This window comes from Simochromis diagramma, unplaced genomic scaffold (genome assembly GCF_900408965.1).
Source record: "Simochromis diagramma unplaced genomic scaffold, fSimDia1.1 OVJJ01000618.1, whole genome shotgun sequence".
In the NCBI taxonomy this organism is placed as follows: Eukaryota; Metazoa; Chordata; class Actinopteri; order Cichliformes; family Cichlidae; genus Simochromis; species Simochromis diagramma.
Genome location: NW_024387423.1, coordinates 2,371,975 through 2,396,718, shown reverse-complemented (window position 1 = coordinate 2,396,718; position 24,744 = coordinate 2,371,975). Strand labels below are relative to the sequence as shown.

At 40.3% G+C, this 24,744-nt stretch overlaps 1 protein-coding gene across 3 annotated transcripts in view; it reads right to left on the bottom strand.

Moving 5' to 3' along the window:
- The window catches only part of LOC120722330 (zinc finger protein 208-like), a 48,193-nt gene extending 23,449 nt beyond the window's left edge, over nucleotides 1-24,744 (bottom strand). The window contains exons 1-2 of one of the 3 annotated variants that reach the window (XM_040013307.1): nucleotides 24,492-24,744; nucleotides 8,913-18,893 (exon numbers count right to left, since the gene is read on the bottom strand). In XM_040013307.1, the coding sequence (XP_039869241.1) occupies nucleotides 16,803-18,737 (1,935 nt within the window). In that variant the 5' untranslated portion in view covers nucleotides 18,738-18,893; nucleotides 24,492-24,744 and the 3' untranslated portion in view covers nucleotides 8,913-16,802. Of the gene's footprint in view, nucleotides 1-8,912; nucleotides 18,894-24,491 lie in introns of those variants that run through there. The other 2 variants (XM_040013306.1, XM_040013305.1) reach the window with 2 other exon arrangements.

Here is a 24,744-nt window from a genome sequence, read left to right as displayed (position 1 = left end):
AACCCCCTAACTTGCTCTCTTTGGTACAACAGGAGAGGATGATAAGTATATTTCCAGAGCAAAGCGTAGGGTGCTGTCTTTTGGTTCCCTCCTGGCTAGGCGTGCCATTTTGATGAGGTGGAAGGCTGCTGCCCCGCCCTCCCATGTTCAGTGGCTTGCTGATCTCTTCCCTCTTCTTCTTTTTTTTTTTTCCTTTGTAAACTGTATCCACAATTACTCAATAAAAATATTTTGATTTAAAAAAAAAAAAAAAAAGGGGGTGGTTTTGATTTTAGTAAACGAGAGACTCATGACGCCACTGACCAGGCAATCGGTGGCACGTAGTCTGACGACGTCACATTTTAGTACCTGCTCGGATCACTTGGGATCCCGGCTGAGAAGGTACTAAAAAGAGTACCTGGTACCAGGTACTATGACCTAATGGAAAACCCCGAATACCGTGATGAATCATGCTGAGTTGTAGGTAGGTACTAATGAAAAAGGGCTTAATAGCCCAATTCTACTACTACCACCTACCCAGGTCGGCTCAGTACAGTTCGTCACGGTTTTCCCTTAGATGGTAGTACATGGTTCCAGACTCCATTTTTAGAACCTACTTGGTTGGTGTTCCAAGCATTCCGAGTCCGGAATTGTGACATCAACAAACTGCACAAAAAAAACAACACTGCAATCGCAGAGTGTGACAAAAAGTGATACCCCGAAGCAGCAGGTATACCACGCCTCAACATCCTACTTTGTTGTGGCGTTCGTGTTGCATTCAAATGATGTCCCAGGACTTTTGGCCATGTTGCTACAATGACCCCACGCACATTAGGTGGTACTCCACTGTATTGGAAAAAGAGTCAAGCCGAGTCGAACTGCGTCAAGTTGTGTCGAGCCAATCCAAGTAGGTACAAATTGAAAAGGGCTATTACTTTCGCCACACTGGTTGCTGAATGTGCGAGTTCAGAGTTCACCACAGTCCTTCGTGTCACCATTAAAGCTTGAGGCTAGACTAAATCTCCTCACAAAAACCCCCTCTGAATCAGCTGCAGAAGTTTCTTAAAAGTTTTTTTCCCCAGAAACTCATCATTTCAAGCTGTTGCTGCATCATAACAGCTGAGAATCTCTTAGCTGCTCTAATGATATCTAGGCAGCAAAGATTGAATTGCTTGCTTACAAATTCTCCACAACAGGAAGGGCATCTGGCGCAAAAGATTTTCCAGAAAACATAATCTTTTTAGAATTGGAACATCTCCCTCTGGATAATCTGTGGAGCTCTGAAGTTCCTCAGCGATATCATTAAAATGGCGGTAAACAAACTAACAACGCAATCGTCTTCAATTCTGCTTTCCCAGCCTCAGCACCGGTACGATGTTACAAAACCTGAGAGATGAATAAATGGCCAAAAACAACAACAAAGCATGCCTTGCGTCAGTACTGTGACATCACTTGCCATGGGTATAATGAGCCCCTTAGAATCTCCATTGATCTCCCTGTGGCTACTTGAGCAGTTTTCTCAGTCACTTACTACCTAGACCTCATTTTGATCCCATCTGCAAGAACAAACATCTTGTGGTAGTGACTGCACCCTGGCAGGGGTCATTTGTTACCCTTGCTTACTGAAGCGAGGCCACAGATAAAGTGAGCAATTTCTTAACTGGGTTACGGTTCTAGCCTTCAATAAAATTTATGATTCACCCCAATGACCCCCACAATTTAAACTAACTTAATTTTCTTTACACCACTTTAGCATCTGACTACAATAAGAAAGTGCAAGGAGAAAGTACTATGCAAGCTTTACAGGAGAAAGTACTATGCAAGCTTTACAGGAGTAGCATATTCCGGTACACAGAGCCCCTATAGACCATGCAAGACAGTGTTTACCAAGCTGGCAACTGTGGTGGTCTGTGTGGTGCCATTTTAGCCTAATAATCCTAGTATGTAATCCCATCACCTTTAAAAAAAAATAAATTAAATAAAACTATATCCCAAGATTCATTAGTTGCTTTATGTGTTTTTTGTCAAAAGCAAGCAAAACGCCTGCAACAGAATCAACATTCATGCGTGTTGCCCTGAGACCTTTAGTGGAAGAACTTCGAAGTGTTTGTTTCCACTGTTTCATATATTACTGCCTTTTTCTTTTTGAGAAGCTATATGCTCAGTGCCATTTGTCTTTTTGTCAAAAGACTGATAAGGATATCATTGTTTCTACCGCACTGTCTAAACCGTCCCCAACCCCCGGGCCACGGACCAGTCGTTTGTTACCGGGCCGCGAGAGATGAGGCTTGGGTGTGAAATTAATGGTTTCAGGGTTTTTATCGTTAACTCAGTTTCCCTGGGTATTTTCACACGTGTTATGAATAAATCTTGCTTTTTTTTGTACCGGTACTGGTTTTATTTTTTTGTATTTATCCGTAACACCTTAAAGGCCGGTCCATGGCACAAAAAAAGTTGTGGTTTAGACCACATTTACAGTCTTAGTCTGATTGAGCTAAAACAAATATCAGCAAAAGAACAAAGGATGGTTAGCATTATCAACAAATGAATCCTACTTGCTACTAATCTTACAGATCAGCCACTGTGAAGATTTCTTTCTGTAGCAATAATTAGAAATGGTTGTTAACAACCAGTAAAGTTGGCTTTGTAAAGATCATCTTTTGTGCTGATCATAATTTAGCCCTTCTTTTCCAGTATACCATTACTGAGGTATTGTGCTTACTAGGTCAGTCAAAATGCTGCAAAGCCAATACACCTTCTTGTCTGCTATGCAAGATGTGATAGGCATTTAATGGGTTAACAAGAAGCAACCATTTTGTGTGCAGGACTTGCAACAAAATGGCACCCTCTTCTCTTCTCCTGGCCTATTACACAAACTCCCTTAGGCTGCAAGGGCACACAAGAACGAGTGCCCATGCGGACAAAAACAAGCAACAACAACAACAACAACAACAACAAAAAAACAAAAAAAAAAAAAACTACTACAGAGCAGATAAAATGTTCAAATGGCTGAACAGGAGCTCCTGCATCAGTCTGACACTTTGTGACTAGACAGACTGAGCTGCTTTACTACATGACTGAGTAAAGTAGACCTGCCATCGAGGGGAGCAGCAATGAAACGCTCCACTGATAAGGAACTGGTTAGATACATGTTTCTCAAGTGAGATTCAATCCATGTATTCTTGTTAGAAAAATGCTAAAGCTTGACACCTGACCATTTTATTCCCCAATTTCAGGATTTTAACTATAAACAGTTTACTCTCCTGCAGACTTTCTGGGAAGTCTTTAATAATGTCTCTGATTGTGGAAAAAGCACTAAACTGATCTTGTCTGAAAACTTCACACTCACTGCAGCTCTTGCCTGTCAGTGTACTTGTGGCTCCAAGGTCATGGGCCCAAATCCCAAAACTGGATGTAAAATGCCAATTTGGACAAAGAAACCCCACCCCTCATTTCAGTTTCTTTATCCAAGAGGGTTTTAGTGGAGCTGTGGCAGTTAATACACACGAGAAGTACAGGAAGTACCAAGGGAACTGAGGAGGGAGCTTTCAAGCATGATTTTGACTTGCAGTGAATCTTAAACTTCCTGTTTTTGAAAAGTTTGTTTTTGCATTTTAACAAATCCAGTCCTCTCCTCTAGCACCATGCACTTTCACCCCTCTCTAATAACCTACTGGTACAGGAGCAGAAGGAAACAAAATAGAAAGCAAAGCAACTGGATAACATTTTGCAGAAAGTCTCAGCTTTTGTATAATCTTTGATTTTCTGAGAACCCTATAATGACATATCATTGTAATGATGGTAAAGCCTAAGACTCGTACATATTTCAACCCAACATGGCAGCTATTTGTCCCTATCTTTGGTGCACAAAGTGCAGGGAAGAATATAAAAGCCTTTGGCATTCAACTCGAAAACTTTCTCTGTCATGCTATTGCTTGGTGACGACATCGTCTTTGACTGCCCAAGAGACAACTTTCATCGTGCAAAGCCACACTTAAGCCCTTTTCCATTAGTACCTACTCGGATCAACTCAGCATAGTACCTGCTACTTTTTTTAGTACTTTATTGGCCGGGATTCCAAGCGATCCAAACAGGTACTAAAATATGCTGTTGTCAGACTGCATGCCACCGATTGGCTGTCCAGTAGCGTCACTGGATGAGTCATGAGAACGTCTCGTTCCCGAAAATCAAAACCGCCATTTTTGAAACTCGGCAACGTAGGAAATGGCAACAAAAAAAACCAACGCCATGTTCCCCTGGGTGTGACGAAAAGCTACAGACCGAGCAGCGGGTATATCTCAGTTTCGATGTCCACCGTTGTTGTAGCGTTTGTGCCGCATATTAATAGCATTGCAGGACCCGCAGACACGTCATTGTGACGACAAGCACGCAATCAAGGTACTACTGGATTGTAATGGAAAACCAGTCGATCCAAGTTGAGTTGAGTCTATCTGTAGCGAGTCGACCCGAGTAGGTACTTTTCCCACTAGTACTCGGGTGGTACTTTGGTCAGCTCTGAATGGCTTGACTCAGTTTTTAGGGTTATCCATTACGTGGTCTTAACAGGTACAAGTTACTGTTTTAGTACCTACTCGGCCAGGGCCAAGCAATCTGAGGTGATCCCACAATATGCTGGTCAACAGACTGTAGGTTAGTCAGTGGCGTCACCCAATCAATCAATCAGTCATGACTAGTGGTGCAACAGATCACGGTTGATCCGAAATCCGAACCGATCCCACTCCACGGTTCGGTACGCACGTGATCCGAAGATTCGAAAAAGAAAAGTATGTGTATGGTGCGCGTGGTCAGTCTGTCAAGCGGTAGTTATGGCCAGTGCTAGTGGTCCAAGTGGCGGAGCAGAGGAGCTTGCGGCATTTAAGCAGGCTTTTGCTGCCCAATCCGACCGGGCTAAAGCTATTACAAAAGCTATTGGGGTGTTTAGCTGCAGATGGGAGGCCGTATTCCGTTGTGCAAAACAGGGGGTTTAAACTGTGATGAACGTGCTTGAGCCACACTATGATATCTCGTTGCGCGTCCACTTCAGTGTGACAAGATCGTTCCAAGCATGTATGAGCAGGAAAAGTTTAAGGGTATGGCTGAACTGTCCCAGGCATCTTCTGTTGCTCTAACTACAAACGGGTGGACCTCCAGGGCAACGGAAAGCCACGTGACCGTGACCGTGACCGCTCGTTATATCACAGCGGAGTGGTAGATACAAAGCCCTGTACTACCCTTTAGATTACATTAGATTTGATGAAACTTTATTTATCCCTCGGATGGGTTCCTCTGGGAAATTCAGTTTCCAGTAGCACAGCACTGACAGAAGTTGCAGAATGTGAGCAGAAATATACCATATATAAATACAGAGAATACAAAAGGGATAAATAGAATAAATAGGAATAAGAATACAAGGGAACGGCACATTTCAAGTATTGTGAGTCTATTACACCGCTGGATATTAACAAAAACTAAGGCACTACAGCTTACTTGTTCCCCCCCTCCTTTGTCCCAGTTTCCCCTTCCTCTCCCCTCCAGCGAGGAGTTAACAGTTTTATGGCGTGTGGGACAAAGGACTTTTTAAGTCTGCTGCTCCTTGACTTTGGGAGAAGCAACCCGTCACTGAACAGACTCCTCTGGTTGTTTATGGCCATGTGCAGAGGATGCAGAGGATGCCCAGCATGATCCATAATGTCCATATTACACTTTATCTCCAAAAGTTGATTCTGTTCATCTGGACGTAGCGTTTTGTGGGAGAAACGTTTTGTCACTCATCCAAGTAACTTCTTCAGTCTCAGCTGACTGCAGGTTTCCCCAATCTTATAAACAGTACATTTGCATTATGACTGAAACCAGCCTTTTCAAACCTATTGCACTTTAATTTGTTTTTATATAAGTCCGTGGAATGAGTCTTCAGTTGAATGTTTTTTAATAGGCAAAAAAATACTTGAGTAAATGGGGAGTCGAATTTTTGCCTTTTTTTCTACTTTTGCTGATCCGAAAATTTATCCGATCCGTGACTTAAAACCGTGATCCGATCTGAACTGTGAGATTTTTGATCCGTTGCACCACTAGTCATGACAGAAACAAAAATCCATATATCGAGAAGCAGGTGTACCATTGCCTCAGCATCCTCCGCATACAAATGACATCACAGGACTTTTTGGCTGCATTGCTATATGTACCCCTCGCATATTAGATAGAACTCAATTGTAACCGAAACAGAGTCGAGTCAAGTAGCTACTAGTGGAAAAAGGCCATTATAGTCCGAATCTGTGATCAAGACAAAACAAATGCGGGATTCTGGAAATGTCAATGAAACAACAAAAGGAAAACAGGACGGTGCCACCAATGAATAAATATTACTTACATCTAAACCCACAGAAGAACTGTTGTGAAGCCCATCTTAACAAGGTGCCTTTTTCAGTCTTCCACCACTCGGGTACTGTGCACACTCCCTCAATGCAATTGCAAACCAACACACAAAATAGGACAGAGGCACATATGAATTCCATATCCACATCTACCACCTTCATTCTCCAACTCCTGCAACTGGACTACCCAAAACAATTCTACACTGGTGTGCTTACTAACTACTAGCTGAATTGATTCAAATGCTGATTTGATTTTTAACAAAGCTTAAAGTAAATTTTGTTATAATTTAGTGCAGCAGTAACAAACAAGATCGAATGATCAGCACATTTTAAATGTGTCAAAACATCCAACTGTGGTGAGTTACAAAAAACTCTGACCAATGATAGCTGTCAATAAATTAGACCCAACTTATATAAAACTTCACATGCTTGCAGAGCTTTGTTTTATTTCAACAAAACTCACCAAGGACAAGGATTAAGGCTCAAGCTAACACAAGTGGCAGATAACAAACTGAGGAGTGTTGGGGGGTGTTAGAGGGCTCTTGTCTTAAGTAAAAATTTACAACTATATAGCACCCTAGCCATGTCTAGGCTGCTGTGTCACAGTGAAAATTAAACCTTCAAGCACAAGTATGAAACAAAAACAAAACCAGTATGACCAATTAGTGCTCTTTGCACTCATGAACTGTTACAAAACAAAACTAAAACTGAACTTAACAAAACACCGGTTAAAAACAAAGACCTTCTGCTGATAAATTGAGAATGTTCCACCTGCCATGACGGTGTAAAAGATGTAGAACATGTCTGAGGTCAAATTATTAAAGTACACTCCAGAAGAGTAAATCTAAGGATGAGTGTATTTTTGCAATTTTACAGTTACATTGAGCCTGTATGTAAATATTTTATGGAGCAGGATCTCTACACTAGGCAGTCCCCACCAGTTCCTTTGGGGCAAAGGATCTGGTTTGACTTGAGGCAAAATAAGTCCCAACTGGCCTTCAAACTGCCTTGGTGACAAATGGTTAAGTGATATAGGACTCTTGATTTCACAAGATACTACAAAATAGCTAATAGAACTTCATAAGGTATCATGTCACTTTCCACAACAACCTAAAATACAAATAACAATACTACAACTAATAATAATTTTAATATTAATAGTAGTAAATGCTAGCACCTAAGCAGATTCTCCCTCCCAAATCTTTAAAGTTGCTTCAGGCCAAATAGCTTGGCTTCAGGTGTTTCATTGTGGATACTGTTTCAAGAGGTACAATGAATGCACTATGAATCTGGTATTTATTAACTAACATGGTGTTGACCTGTTATCCACAAAAAACAACAACAAAAACAAAAGCTTTTTAGTCAAATAGCGAATTATTTGTGTAGCTCAGTGTCATAAAAACCAAAATGTGATCTTTAAACAAATGCTAAAATACCTTACTCATTAAACAGTTCTGTCACCTTTTGAGCAAATAATACACTATTTTTGATGACACTATAACGAAACTAGCCATGAGAAAGGCAATATGTATATGAATAAAATTAGAGCAGTTTACAAGAAAACATGTATACGGAACAAGTATGATAAACTGATATTATATGAAATCCAGGTATTTCCAGGTGTTTCCCTTTCACTATTTTTGCTATTAGTCTAAACCTTAACAACATTTTTTTAATCATCCTAGAAAGCTTAACTATCACATTCAACTCGTTTTTTGAAGTAAAATTTAAGAGTAAGAGTTGTTGTTTTTTTTAAAGAAAACTTTAAAAGTGCACTTATTTGATTATTATTGTAAAATATGATACAAACCACAAAGTAACTTCTTCTTCTTCTTCTTTTTTTTTTTTAAATGAAATTACTAGCAATATCAATTTTATTGTGCATTTGTTGTTGGAGGGTCACAGAGAACACCAACACTGTGACCACATTAATAACAAACAGAAAGCTGACCTAATATGGGGCAGAACTATTGTGTTAAATAGTGTAAATAAATAGCAGGTCTGCCCACTATACCTCATTATAACAGTGGGTTAAACCACACACCTGTCTTACCGTTCCAACAGCAGCCTGAGCTCTAATGAACCACTGGCAGGTAAAGCAATATATAGATGTGTTTTACCACATGGGTTTATTATGCATATTACTAATGACCCTTTAGACCAACGAGCCCACACTTAAGAGTACAAAAACAGCTCCAGTGTACAGGCTATTTTCTGTTAAATTGGGTTAGACAGATTAGCGCTTTAGATCATTTATTGTGTGACCATCTGAAAGCGCTGTGTCCCTCTTGTCCTGATGTTAGACACTGATTTTTTTTTTTTAGCGAGCCTGGACGCAAGAGTGCAGACCAAAACAAAGCGGTGTGATGCATTCCGGTCAACAAAACCACGAATAGGGCAGCGGTGCGGCTCTCCACTCCAGCCACGTGTCTGTTAATTTTACATTGACGATAGCCGATGTTCTGACAGTAGCTACCTTAGTGCCTAGCACCGTGCTAGCTAGCATTGGCACCCAACAGCTAATGGCTACGCTGCGGCTGGTCTTTAGCACGACCCCCTTACCAGATCAAAGCTCCGCGCTGGTCTTGCGTGCATCACAGCCACTCTTCCCCTGTGGTTTATCAGCTACATGTCCCGTCTTGTAATAACCACTCAACAGGCTCCCATTGAAGCATCGGCTTTGTTTGCCAGTGTAAAAAGAAAGCGGCAGTCCTCCTTGTCGATGTCTTCCGTCTTCCTGTGGAATACCGTCAGGATAATCTTTCTATTTTCCTTTCAGTGAGCTAATGGAGGTTGTTCAGTCAAAGACACTAAAGCGTTTTATTTTAAGTCCGGTGCAACACAGCTCGCTTTGTCGATGATAGCAGTGCTAGATCCGCCTCCATTATCTGAATTTGCGCAATTACGGACAGTGTGCCCGAAATTCTGCGCATGTTACACAATATCTGCTAACAACCAATGACAATGTGCGGGGAATCCAATTGAGCCCGCCCCTTCATGTTCTATGGCTCTCAGAGTCTGGCTGGGCGGTAGGAGGATCTCTTCCGGGCGACCGCGCTGCGGTTCTCTGCGTGCTGCTGCAGCTGCTGCTCCTGCGCTCCCTACGTGCTGTAACAAACACCCTGTACCTCTTGCGCTGACGGTGACTGCGCCCATTAATGAAGTCCTCAGTGGGGCTTTCCTGCTCCCCTGTGCAGTTTCAGTACTCTGCTGATGTTGCACGAGCATCACCAAACTTATCTGGGCACTCAGACCTATGTGCCTACTTGTCTGCTGTGCAGGATGTGGTTGGTATTTAAAGGGTTAACAAGTCGCATACAACCATTTTGTGTGCAAGTCTTGCACACAAAATGGCGCCACCTCTTCTTCTGCTGGTGAGCCAGACAAAAAAGAAAAAAAAAAACCCTTTGGCTGAGAAGGCACATGAGAACCAGTTCCCATAGGAGGGAAAAAGATGTACAAAAGACTGAACAGGAGCTCGTGGATCAGTCTGATAACAGTGTGACCAGATACTGGGCTATTTTACTGGTGCTCTCATGCTCCTAACATATGAACCTTTTAAGGAATAGGCAGTTAATTGGATAATTAACCATAAGTCATTCGATGAAATTAAATGTGTACTACAAAAGTTTTGCAAATTAATGTTCAACTGTTTCTGACCAACATTAGCCTCTCAGATTTTACACCCCCAAGCAGCAAGAAAAGGCTCCACTGATATGGAATTCGTTAGATCACTGTTTGTCATGTGGGATTCAATCTAGAAATATCAGAAAGTGGAGATCTGACCATTTTAGTCTTTTCCCCTAATGTCAAGGTTTGCCCCATAGATATTTATCTTCTCCTGCATGACTTTCTGGGGATTATGTTATGTAATTTCCTACTATTCTGGAAAACTAAACTGATCCTGTCTGAAATGGTAGAAAAACCATACTTAATAAAAGTCTTCCCAGTCAGTATACCTGTGGCTCTTGGGTCATCGGCTCAAATCCCAAGACTGTCCATAAAAAGCCAATCTGGATAAAGAAACCCCACCACCCACCTCCATTTCTCTGGCCTGGAGGGGTTTTGTGACGCTGTGCTTGTTCATGTGCATGGAAAGTGGTGGGAATACCATGGGAAATGAGGAGAGATACCTCAGTTGTATCTGCCGTCTCATATTTCTACATATCTGAGCAAATGCTGTCTAAAATGGGCATGGATTTTAATTTTCAAATATGATTTTGGCTTTCAGTAATTATGTAAACAAGAAAATGGTGATAAAATGTTATTTTAAAAAATATATATTTTAGTAAATCAAGCACACCCATTAAGAGTTCTGTTCTTTCACCCCACTCTGAAACCCCCAAATCAATCTCTGTTCAGTTCAGCTTAAGATTTCTCAAAGTGAACCTGTAAAAGGACCATAATGCTTGTCCCTAAGGGTCTCTCAGCTGGTCCCTTTCAACAGTGCCCAACTGAGGTGTACATTTGCTGTTTGCTTTGGCTCTCCTTTGCTCTCCCAGAGGCTACTGTGCAGTTCTTCCAAGCAACATGAGTCAGTTATTGTCTAGGCCTTTCTTTATCCCCATCTGCCAGCACACACATTGTGTGGTAGAAGCTCCAGGAGGGCAGAGGCCAATGTTTGTTGTGACTTTACAGAAACACCAACTAGTTTGGGCCAAACTTCCTACTGGATAACCCTGTGTCACCCACTTCCTAAAAATATTTTTTTCACCACTTTAATGTTTTTCATTTGAATTGTATTAAACGTTTCTGGATATACCCCATAAAAGTCACATTTTTTAAGTTTAACCTAGTAAACAATGTTTGCAAAGTCAATGAATAATTATGTTAATAATACAAGATCAGGACAGTGACCAAAATAGTTGAAATTATGGTTTTTCCCATAAATTAGCAGTCCTAAGTTATTGCATTGTCAGTTTTGGAAAATGACACAACTTGGAAAGGCACACCCCTATGTGTCTGCAATGCTGGGTGGGGTGATGGGGGGATCTAATGTTTACTGATAATCTGTCAAGCAGATTGGTTCCTTAAGTTGAGAACTTAAAAATAAACTAACAAGCATTTTCTAAAGATGTGATTGTGACTGATAAGTTTGTTGCAGAAGTGATCAGACGAGGGTCAGTGACTGGCTGCCATAAGAATAAGTGCAATTTGGAACAAGCCAGACAAAGCACTGGAACATGGAGCCATATTAGCACGGTGGTAGCAATTGGTATTGCAACATAATTGGCATGCACTTGCCCAGATGATTTTTTTTCCCCACTTTCCTAAAACAACAACAACAAAAAAAGTCCAGCCCTTAAATGATAAATACATCATAGATACTTTTTGTGGTATTAAATCCTTGTCATACAGTTTTATTAGTAACTTCCACCCATCGATCCATTTTCTTTACCAGTGGGAGTCTATTTCATCTGTCAATGGGTGAAAATCTGTCTGGTGTCTGGTCAAATCCCTAGAGTGTATATGAAGAAAAGGGACAATCCCCAAGAAGTGAAGCAAAATGGGTACTGAAATTTTGTGCTGGTGACATCAGTTGCATAAATGCCAACTCTTAAACCCCAAGTCATTTATGTACACTTTGGCGGAAAATCCTAAAAAGTGCAAAACACCTATTGAGGTTTTGCAGACATGTGATCACTAACCACATGGCTTGTCCACTATTTTGAAAGTAATGATGCAGTCTAGGATTAAATAAATAAGGACCCAGTCATACAGGCCTAGACTGTATGACAATGGTTAATTAGCTCGACATTCCTTAAAGTCATACAACGCCACTGACTATGTTTCCCGTGTGCACACTCCGTAAGATTGGACACATGTTGGCCTTTCAGCTTAACAATTACTTACTAATAAGTAAAGCTCGGTGTGAGGCACCAGTTTAAAATACATGGTGTGCATTAAGAACAGGGACTGTCAAGAACTTTAGCTAATAGACGTCAGCTCGGTCCATGTATTTCCCTTGATTATTTTTTAAACAGCTTTGACAGTGGTAAAGTAGTTGGCATCGTCTCCACGGAAGCAAGGTTTTGGGTCAAATCTCCTGCTCAATTGGAACCGTGCTGTATTAAGTTTGCCACTTGTCCCTGTGCCTGTGTAGTTGCTCCAACTTCCTCTTGCAGTCCAAAGACATGCATATTCGGCTAATTAGTGATTTAAAGTTGGTTGTATAAGAGATTAAGTGAACAGAATAAAGTGCTTTAGAGTATAGAGTATAGTTGCTAGTGTAGAGAACTTTGGTCAGAAAGACCAGAAAAACAAGCAGCTCTTTGAAATGTTGCCTCAAAGCAAGAAGGTATGGGTTTGAATTCACTGCCCAGATGGGGTGTCTGTTTGTGTGTATTCTCTTCTCTGGATTCCTCCCATAGTCCAAAGACATGAATTTTAGGTTTACTGGTGATTCTAAATTGGCCATAGATGTGAATGTGAGAGTGGATGTTGTCTGTCTTTCTATTTCAGCCCTGACTGTCCAGGCCCTACTTCCAGCCCCGTGACACACGATAGGCTTCAACACACAAGTCGTTAAGAAAATGCATGGATGGTAATTCTACTATGTAGTCAGCTATATATGTCAGTCTTTTCCATGTCTCTTGACAGTGGTTATTGAATTTAAAGGAAATATTTGCCAGAAACATAGCAATGTAATAGAAATTTAACCAGCTCCTTCTTAGATGAAGTCTTATCAGTTACAGCAAGCACATAAGAGACAATGGGTTCAGTCGTCTATATGGGCTTAGTTGTGGGTACAGTGATGTACTAGCCAATGGGCATACCCGAACAAATCCAATTGGGCTACCACACTGTTGATCTGATAAGACTGTGAAAAACTGCAGTCTTTAATTAGCCTTCAATGACCACACATTTCACCCTGCCTTCAGACTGGTCCTGAGGGATATGTCCAGGACTGAATTTCTTTCTTCCTACTCCTGTGTGGGTGGAAGGCGAGTGAGAGACTGCATAACATTTGCAGGATTAAAAACTTCCTATTGTATTAAAGTTTGAGAACGGTATAGGAGATAGATATGTTTTACACCCTAGTCGGGCCAATATGTACAGTGAAGGACCATTGCTGCATGTGTTTAAAAAGTGACTGACCATACATACTTGATGACAAGACTGTATGGGTTGGATAGGGACGTCAGACAGCAGTGACGCCATCTACACAGCCTGTGCAGATGGTGCAAAAGCCAAAGCCTAAATGGTACATTTCTTGACACTGACCAGCACAATGCTTTCTTGAATGGACCTAATGGATATGTTCAGGTTTCATAATCTAATTACTATAAATAAAGTGACAGTTTTAATTGTGCCCATTAAAAACTTCACTACTAAGATAAAAGTCTTTCATAATTTACAGACAACATATCTAAAACTAAATTACAAGTCATCTGTAGTTCTGAGCCTTTCCTAGTTCCTTGGGGCTGTAAGAATGAGTTGACCTACTTACAATAACGTGCAGACACAGAAAGGATTCTATGGGTCAACACAGATAGATGCTTGATAATAACAGCTGAAGTACAGAACATATTTGATCGCCCAACATTCAATTAATCAAAGGATAAGTGGAATTTGGATTTGCTTGTACACCTCCCAGTCTAAACAGTCAGACAAAAAGACATTGTATGACTTACAGTTTTCTTTAGAGATCTCATACTGGTCTTGTCTTATGTACAAGGAATTTTGGTAAACTTAATCAACATTTATAATCCATCTCTACAATGGTATGTCTTCCATTAATACATTCTTTGTGACAGGATCACAACTCTATTCCAAGGCTTCATGTCCAGAGGTCAAATTCAGAATGTCCTTCATTTGTAGTTGAGTATTGGTCTAATTTTGTAGTAAATTGCAGAACACCCATTTTGTGACCATTTTCACCTGTTGCCAGCCACTAACCTCCAACAACCAATTGGCAACTGGTTGGGGATGACATCTTTCCCTTGTGACCAGAGATTTCCACGGGGTCTCTGTCCAATCTCTAGACCTGTGTGACCAAGGCTGCTACTGTACCCGTCTCTTGCTGACACATTTGCCTATGGAGAAGCTCTACAGTTGTTTATATAACTCCACTTTTCTCTGTGGTAGGCTGATGGACCAACAACAGTACAAGCAAGAGTAGCCAAAAGATCGGCTGTACCATAGGTAGGCATGTAGACAGTCTGACTGCCAACACGCTCCCGCCGCTGATCCATAAAACCCCCATTTCCCTATGTGTGCAAGTTTCACTTATTTCTGATCAATACTGTAAGAGTAGAGATTCTAGTGAATTGTGGATAGATTGGCAATGGATGGCTTACCATAGCAATAACAAAGAGTGTGTCACCTCTCACGCAGTTAAAAGATTAGTATAACTTGAAGTTATACCATCTATAAACCCAGCTACAGTACTGCAACCTACAGTGCTCCTGCAAGAATCAACAATTACTAGTTTCCCACTGGTGCATCTGTGATTCATACAGGACCTTTGTCAGACCAGTTGCCCTTCAACTTGAACTGCATTTTGGGGAAGTGGAAAAAAAAAAAACATCACGATGCTCTTAATTTGACATGCAAGTAGTGTGCGAAGATTGAATTCTCAGATTGAAATTTTAGTGTGCCATCGGCTTGTCCATGGTATGCACCACCGTTCAGGTGATTTTTGCCAAATGTTCCGCCATCAATGGGCCCGGACGTTAGAATATAAGTTTGTGACCTGATTGATCATGGGGTACAAACGCAGAGTACACCTTATCTTCCCACCTAAAAACACAAGCAAGCACCTGCTCTAGGCTTGATACATCACCTTAGGGCCCCATTATACCCTAGTGTTGCTGTTGTTAAATAACGGCGCGTGGCTCAAGTGACTGTATATCGATTGACAAAAACCATGAGTGTATGATTGTGTCAGTTTTTATCGCCATCAGTGCAGAAGCTTAGAGTTTCCCAGGTCTTACATGAGATTAAAAAGATGAGACTTTACAAAGAAAAATCTGCAGTTTTGTTGTTTCTGATTTCAACAACTTCTACTCCTATACTGGCACTGATGTAGAGGTTTTGTCTGAGTGGCCATACCTATGGTTCAGAATACTGAGTACCTGCGCTATCAGCAGTGGACTAAATAGTGGCATCAACATTTGCATGCGACATGACCAGTGCAATAACCATAATGGGCCTTTTAAGTCTTCAACACTGCACTCACTGTTGTGTCTATTGTGCTTTTTTAGCTAGTCCTTGCCTCTTCATTTTTAAGTCTTGCACTTGTCTACCTACAGACCGACCAGACTACTGCTGTTGAGGTCCTTCATATCATTCAGCTGCCTCTTCCAAAGGTGTTTCTTCTAATGGTCACACTGACTCAGCTCAACGATAATAGCTGGTGGAACTCTGCTCTGGAGGGCCACCTCAACTAGCACTTGGGACAAAGCCAAAAAAGGACTACCAGAATGGAGTACCTCCAACCATGGGACAACATACTTACTGGAGATGTAGCTAAATATATTATACAGAAATCTGTGACAAGAGTACTTGGTTAAAATATATATGCAATGTTGTGAACAATGTGATTAACAGCTTTAAATGGCTCTTAAACCATACCAACTGTCAGCACAATGGTTAACTTTAATTATGCTCAGTTTTGGCAGTTTGAGTGTTTTGTTACTTTAAGATTAGTTTGCCTGATTTTTCATGTTCTTCTACTTAAAGTAGCCAGGAACATCTCTAGTTTTAACACTGCACTGTGACCTGCTGTCAACTAATAACTTTTTTGACTATCAAAGAATGCAACCAAAGAAAGACAAGTGTCGATATTTCCTCAACAGAAGTGGTTTCTTATCTTACGTTAATGCAAAAAAAGAAAAGAAAAAGAAATACATAACTACAGATTTTTGAAGAGCAAAACAGGATCTTAAGTTGTTTCTTGGTACAACTTTATTGGCACAATTACCCTAGTAAATGACAATGCAATCCTTTCAAAATAAAGAAGTATGCATAAGATTTAAAATATTTTAAAAAAGTTACATTTTTGCAAGTAAAAAATGAATGCAGCAATTTGACTTACACGGACAGCATAGGTAACCATTAAAAATACAATGGAGTAAACAACATATTTACTTTCAACTGCAACAATAGTTTGAGACAGAAAAATAGAAATAAATATGCATTCTAGCCATACACATGCAAACACTGCATTTGTAACCCATTTTCACAATGATTTTAATAAAGAACGGATTTGGTATGGTCTCCACTTGTGCTTCATTTCCAAGTTTAATCTCTGAAATTCACCAAACATACTTTTCATGGCATGCCAACAAAAAAATGTATAAAAGTACTTATATAAAATGACCAACACAAACAAACTTTACAGTCCATATTTAGAGTTATCCAATTAGATGCATTCTAAAGTCAAAAAGACTCAACTCCCTACAGCTTAATTGTTGGCAGGAATAAAGAAAAATGCGTCTGACAGGATAGTTACCCATTGTTTTCTGAACCATGAGAAGTCTGATGCTGAAGGAACGTCTCCAAGCATGAGAATGTCTCAGTACACTCTGTGCACTCATAGACAGCCTCTGAAGAACTTCCTTTATCATTTTGAGTATGGTCCATATAGTCATCCTCTATGTCCTCTGCATTACCCTTTTCCAAGACAACATCCACACTAGTACCAGTGCCATGAGATGTTTGTCCAGCATCGCCCACTTCCTCAGTGCTTGGGTGATTCTGAAGATGAAGCTCAAGGGATGAGGAATTCCTAAATTGAGCTGGACACTGGGGACACTTGTTGGGTTCCTTTTTGTGGTAACGCAAGTGCCGTTGGTACACACATAACAGCCCAAATCTCTTTCCACATTCCTGGCACTTGTAGTTAACTCTACCTGCTTTTCCTGATTGTTTATCATTTTGATTCTGCTCTGGTGAAGCTACAGCTTCATAATCAGAAGAGCTCTTGGTGTTTTCATTAGCAGGGCTCATGTTTTTCTCACTATTACTAAGAGAAGTGTATGGAGGACCTTTTGGTGGAGTTGTGTACAAGTGTTTTAAACCTGGCTTCTTATCCAATTCAGCTTTGTGATACATGACTACATGTCTCCTCAAATCGCAGCGCTGAGGAAAATGCCTACCACAAAATACACATGTGTGCATTGTACCTTTATGATATCTCATGTGCCGGGACAAACTACTAGAATGATTAAAGACACGATGACAGTGCTTGCACGGATGGAGCTTTCCATTTGGATTACCCCCTCTTCTACGTCTGGCTTTAGGTTGGACCCTTTGCTTTAAAGGTTTTTGGGACTCTTGATTCATCTGATCAATTTCCTCCTGAGTTTGATGTGTGAGATGATGTTCCTTTAAAGCTGCTAACTTCTGGAAATGATCCCCACATAAACCACATCTATATTTTCTGAAAGAGTAGTCATAGTCATCGCTACAATGCCTAAAGATTTTAGTCTCCCCATTCTGCATCTCAATGGCTGTGCCATTACTATGGCAGTTTTCAAGTTGCGCATTGTGTAGGTCCTTAGAATTTATGTCAATTTCGATTTCAGATGCAAATAAAGCATCAGGCTCTTTCCCCTTGCAATGGTAGAGGGAATGTGTCTGGAAATCTGACATCCAGAAAAAATTCAGTTTGCACTTCTTACAAGGATATGTTTTCTCAAGCTTTTTTTCCTGCTTATTCTCACATTTACCCAGAGCTGCACCTTTGGAAATAGGGTGATTTTCTTTCTGGTGAGCATTCAGGGCATCTGCTTTCAGGAATCGCTTACCACAAAGACGACAGCAGTGAAACCTCTCATTTAAGTGGTCATGGAGGTGTCTCTTGAGATCCTGCCTATCTTCAAAGATTTTGCAACACAAAGTACATTTGTATCCTCGTTCTGTGTTTCGATATTGCTGGTGACGATGTAAACTCTGCAAGCTATTAAATGATCTATTACATATTTCACAGCGGTAATGTCCCTGGCGAGACTTGTCCGAGTTCACATCAGACGGCCTTGGCCTGAATACCTCTTTGTGAGGAGCAGGCTGCGATTTTACGTTTGGAGATACTGGCCTTACAGAGGATGGGAAATGTGAATGTGATGGCAAAACTCCAGGAGATACTGGCTTCAAAGGAGAATGTGACTGTGTCAAACCATTCACAACTGTCAGTGTACCATTTTCTTGTAGCACATATTCTCGGGGGACTTCAAATCCATTGGATGAGCCATCAAAGGAAAATGACTCCAAAGGTCCATGAACTGCCATATGTGCCAATACATTAGCGTACTGACTGAATCCATCACCGCACTCAGTGCAGATGAAGTTAATTTCTGCGGCTGAATTGCCTGAAGACGCACTGTTCCCAGACTTCTGCTTTTCCATTACGAAATGATTTTGTCCATGTACAGATGGCATCATTTTTTAACCGGTATGTACAAGTAAAGCTATCCAGGCACCAAGAAAATTGGTCTCCATGTGGCCATCAGTGGGTTTGCTCAAAACCCTGGTATTCGAAAAAGATGTGTTTCACAAGATGCATGTTGACTCCTCTGCTTTTCCATGCTGGATTAGGACCTGGAGGGATGAAAGAAAAGTATTACGAAACAACTGACTCCGAAGTTTGTTTAAAATTCAAACTGTATGACAAGTAGTGCAAGTCAGCATTCATTTCCCATGATCTACACTAGGCAAAAATGATGATCAATAGAGGTTTAACATGCCTAAAACCTATTATAATTTCTGTATCCATAGATCCGGTAAGGTCCAAATGACGTAAGTTGTGTCAGACAGTAAGCATCCATGTGTGTGACAGTTTTTTTGGTCAAACACGTGAACTCTACCACTGAGACTTGCATTATAATGCACCAACTATGCATGCGTCTTTCAGGTAGACTTCAAAGACATGTAACAGAAATGACCAATCATCTGGGGCATCTGCAGTTCAGAGCACAATTACCAATTAACTGTGCATTAACTGTGAAAATGTTTCAGAGCTCGGCTATAGTCAATCAGTCTATCGGATAAAGCTGTCTGAATAAGTCCCCAGTGACACAGGCCTAGTGGCTGGTCTGTGACCATCTCGCAACCACCTATCCTGACAGAACAATGTGTATTCTCCAACAAGTTGTTAGTGGTTGCTGGTGATTGCAGGTGTGAAATTGGTCACAAAAAGGGGTACAGTGCTGAAAACCTTATGTGATCATTTTTGTCTGCATATAAGACACAAACTCCTCTGCAAACTAATTCAAAGTGCTTCCACAAGCAGTGATACTGAGTGTGACCGCCTCGGCTTGTCTTCATAGAAGTTATACGCTTTTGCTGCAACTGCATTTCAAAAAGGGGGAACTTTTAGTTTTTAAGGCAAACATTTTCATTTTTTTGGTTCGCATTTCACTTTTTTAAGTTTTACTACATTTTGGAGAATTAATGGTGAGACAAGTCAGTTTCTTCCATGCAAACTATGGGCACCCGTGACGTTTAGGTGCAGCCCCCTCTTTTCAACTGATTAAACCTAGCACCAACCGGCAGGGAATAGACATCCCACACTCCCAGCGACTGGAGGGGGCCAGCAGAGGAAAAGTCTGCTATGGGTGGTGCTGCAGTATTCACAGACACAAGAAAGAAAGTCTGGTAAGGACCATCCATCTTCTTTCGCTTATCCGGGCCAGGGTCGTGGGGGCAGCAGCCTAAGCAGAGAAGCCCAGACCTCCCTCTCCCCAGCCACCTCCTCCAGCTTGTCCGGGGGAATACCAAGGCGTTCCCAAGCCACCTGAGAGATATAATCTCTCCAGCCTGTCCTGGGTCTGCCCCGGGGCCTCGTCCCGGTGGGACATGCCCAGAACACTTTGCCCAGGAGACACCCTTGTCAGATGCCCAAACCACCTCAACTGGCTCCTATAGCCTTAGCCTGTCGCTTATAGCCTGTCACTGAGTTTCTCCATCTGCCCTTTTAGAATTCCAAGTTCCAGCCCTCATCTTGTTGAATAACAGTATCTTACATGATGATCAAGTAGACATCATTTCATCAATCTAGACCCATCTTGACACCAGTGCAGACCTTACTCGGCAGACTGGACATTGCCCTTGATGCAGCAGAGGCACTTTAAATTAAATGCCTTTGTCATTATCAAATTAAAATTAACAGAAGCTACTAATTCAATATTTAGTGTAACACCTGGATTCATGTTACCCAACAACAAAATGGGAATAACTAAGGACAAGTACACCAAGTGGCTGATACTGTTAAGTATCTGAATAAAGAGAAAATGTTCCCAGAAGTAGCTCACATTATTGGAGTTTCATAATGTCCTGACGGTCATACTGGGCTGCAAATGCTCCAATTAAAAAACAGCATCTAAAAACACAACTGCCCAGTCCCTTATGATGTTCACTTTTATTTATTTAGTTTCCGTTTTCTCAAAGTGACCACTTGGGTAACTTTGCTCAAGCATCACAACAGCTAGCACGAAGTTTCACACGCAAAAATGAACTTCTTTATATTTATAACTAAATTCAACCCCAACTATAGCTACTTCCTACTGTTTAATTTTTACTTTCACAAGTAAAAAACAACTTTTTTTTTTTACTTTAAAAGATCCATGCTCTCAGGATGGTAAAAAAAACCTCTGGTTTTTGGCTCATTATTTTACTCAAGCCAGTTACTGGTAACTAACACTTACCTTGTGGAAACACTGCAGTTATAAGGAGAAGCAAAGAGATATTGTCATACTGTTGCTCAATCAGAACAGTTCCCTTTCTGGACCAGCAAACACTGTACTTAACACAGTCTGGAACCACCCAAGACTACATTACAGTGACAGTCACCCCACTTGCGTGCACTTTACAGTGTCTGTGTCAACATTTCACACACACACACACACTCTTGCACCAGAGAAAGACTGTAGCTTACCACCGACAATAAAAGCCCCACTGAATCTAGGTCACACTCAGGGAGGAGAACTTGGAAGCAGTCTAAGTGGGAAGGCTCAGCTGGTAACAAGAGGCAATGGAAAAATGAACATGACGATATTCCAGAAATTAAGTAAAGAGCACCTTTTTATGCATGTTCACCCTGTATATAATTAACAATTACATTCTTTAGCAGTAAACAGATATGCTCACCGTTTTCCCAAAGTATTGGCATCTTCAACAGATGCTTATGGATTACATTATGAACACAAAAATGGACATGCACACTTCATTAAAATATATAACCACTGTGCTCAATACGTTTGTGCCATTAGATAATGATCTCAGGGAACAATTGCCAATGAAGGTGATTTTTTACTTGATTCCCAATTAAGGCATTATATTAATATTAGCATTATGTTCTTCATTGCAATTTTATTTACTTGGTGTATTTTCTTATCTAATCTTTGCATACAACTGACACTAAAAGACATAGAAGAGTCTGCATCCCTGCTTTCTTTGAAATAAATGGGCGATTGTGGATCAGCTTAATTGGTTCATCATTATCAAATGGGAAAAAATATATAAATAAAAGCTGGGCATTTTCTGTCTGTTAGTTTGATTAGAAATGAATTTTATAATTGTAAGAATCTCCTCTCATCAAGTGTATTTGTTGGTGTAAGACTGTGTGGGAGAGCAAAGTGAAAGGGTAAAGAGACAGGTGAGCCATTTTATTAAAAAATTGTTTTAAAAAATATACATTAGTAGAATCAGGATAATGTTAAGCTCTAATACAGTCTTAGATGTTCATTTAATAACTACCCACTAATGGATATTAATTATGAAACCTAAATCATTCATTTGTATATAAAAACAAAACCTCACTCAAACAAGCTCAATTACACCACGTGCTGTAGACTGAGGGTAAATAATACTTCTTTAATTGGTGAGCATTAATCCCATTCTCTACTTTACTGGGAATGGCATTCATCATTGGCAATCACACAGTAGGAAGACTGGACCACGGATCAGATCACCCACCCCTTGTGCCCAGGTTTTAAATGGCAGGGAAATCTCTCTATATTGTTGGTTTTCATTTGCCATTTGCTTATCTTTTGCACACCTAAAGCACAAAAAGGGTATTTTATTTACTCAATTTCTCCACTATGTCTAGAATCAGAAACAATCAAACAGCTTTCTTGAAAACCTACTTCCCTTACAAGCACACTTGATTGTCACCACCAGTAAAATTATAATCAATACACATCTTCAACAAAGGACAATGCTGACAAAAACAAAGCAGCCTGAGTGAGCTGGTTAGAAAAGTAACCTCAGATGACAGTGCAGCCTCTGTTATATATCCAAAGCAGTACACCACAATCTTGGCATCAAGGTCTTTGTCAAAGTTTAATGTGTATTTTCCACTGGTTCAAAGTAATGTAGTGCTACCCAGTTTAGGAAGTCTTTTACCTTGTTTTTATCAGCTATCAGGTGGATAACATGTACCTAGATTGGTTACATACAACAACAGTCCCACGAATGCAATTCTTTCTATATTTAATGTAAATTTTACACCGTTACATCTGTCCAGGTAGGAAGCATCAACCATTGTGAATCAATTTCACCTGCTTTGAAGCAAATGAAAGTGACTTCTTTCAATTCTGTTACATGTACACACTGCTCAACTGCAAAACCATTGTTATTGCAGATTATCTTGTTGCTGCCTGTCCAGCGCATCCATTTTCACTTTCATTTACACCAAAGAAGATAAAAGGGATTCACAATATTTTATGCTTCCTAACTGAACTGACTGATAGTTCTGAAGTGAAACTGACTTTGTGTTATATAGCAATGACTGAGCAGCATATATACAGACATTAAATTGCTTTCACTTCAGAAACATGTGGTTGAGGCATGGAAAGACAGAGAGCAGCAAGTGATTTAACCTACTATAATTATCTAACATAGCTATAAGATGAACAGTGGATTGTGAAACATGTTCCTACAGATATAAAAACAAACACACAAAAATTAAATTCAAACAAATCATAATATGTAAACAATGCTGTTAAGTTGTGTTTGTGCTACAAAGTAAGAGAACTAACCTATTTAACAGGCTGAAAACACTCAGGATGAAGATATATGAATGCAAGAACGCCAGGAAAAACAAAACAATGGTTGCTACTGGAAACAACAGCTCAGATATGCATAGAAATCATTTCCACTGAAATCAGCAATGCAGTTGTAATCCTTTCAGCTAAAGCTACATGTCTAATAAATACGGTGATTAACAAAGGCTTTAGGAAAAAAGACATTATCTCCTCAAGCAATTATTTTTTCCTTTAAAACACTACAGTTTCTGCATAGTCTGCCTTGAATTCTTCTCAGATGATTTCATTCCATGATAGCATATTTATTTATTCATTTTTAGTTTTCCTATTTTGCTTCTGAAAGATGCATTCAGGTCAGATGAATTAGTGCCTGATAGTCTGCAATGATATTTTGAGAAAAAGGAATGGAGCACAGTGTAATGGTAGCATTTAGGTGAAAGCCGAGAATCAGTTTCATTTTCACGTGAAAACTTGCGCAGTAAGGGCAATATTGCACAACGTGGATGTGAAAGCACTGTTATCTACCTGACAATCAAAAATATTTATATCCACTTAAAAAAAAAAAAAAAAAAAGGAACAATCGTGCTAAATATTAATCGAAACATGATTATCATTTTGGCCATACAGCCCTAGAAGCAATATAATTAACACTGCAAAAAAAACAACAACAACAAAACATCAATTTTGCAGATTATGAAAGAAATACACCGTGCAAATCTATTTTGTTCCTCTTGTTTTCCCCCATTACAAGTAACAAGCTTCGGAAAATATCATCCATCGCCATTAAACACAAAGAGATTTGTTTACGGTTTAGCTTAAGAGTACCGGTTTACAAAGAAGCTGTATGCCGCCGATTGTCGTCTCGTTAGCATACTTTGTGAAAGCCATACTAAAATAAAATACATTATGCGCTGACAAAGGCTGAGCGAAAAAAAACAACGTTAAAAACAAGCGTGGAGGAAAGCCACACACATGTTTTACCTTCATCTAAAGCTGAGGATTACCATTGTAGCCACACAGCTAACGCTAGGAGGTACTGCTGCTAGCCGCTTCATAGTAGTGGTATAAACGCACTGCAGTTCGATATATATATCCATAAAGGAATCTTAGTGTTCAAACTGTCACTCGAGCAGTGAACTTTGACATGACTTACCATTAAATCACAGAATGCAACAAATCGCGCCTGCATGGTCCTGCTTCAGACCACTGTCGGGCTACTGAGTGCTGCAGGCCGAGGTGTCTCCTCCTGCGATTACTTCTTCGCATTACTGCGCTGGAAGTCAGCTTACCGGAGCATTACCGCCACCTGCTGATCTGGAGTCTGGACGAAAGAGCAAGCATTTCTGTTTTATTTTATTTGTTTATTTTTTGTAATGAGCTGCTTCTCAAGAGGGACGCTGTTCAGA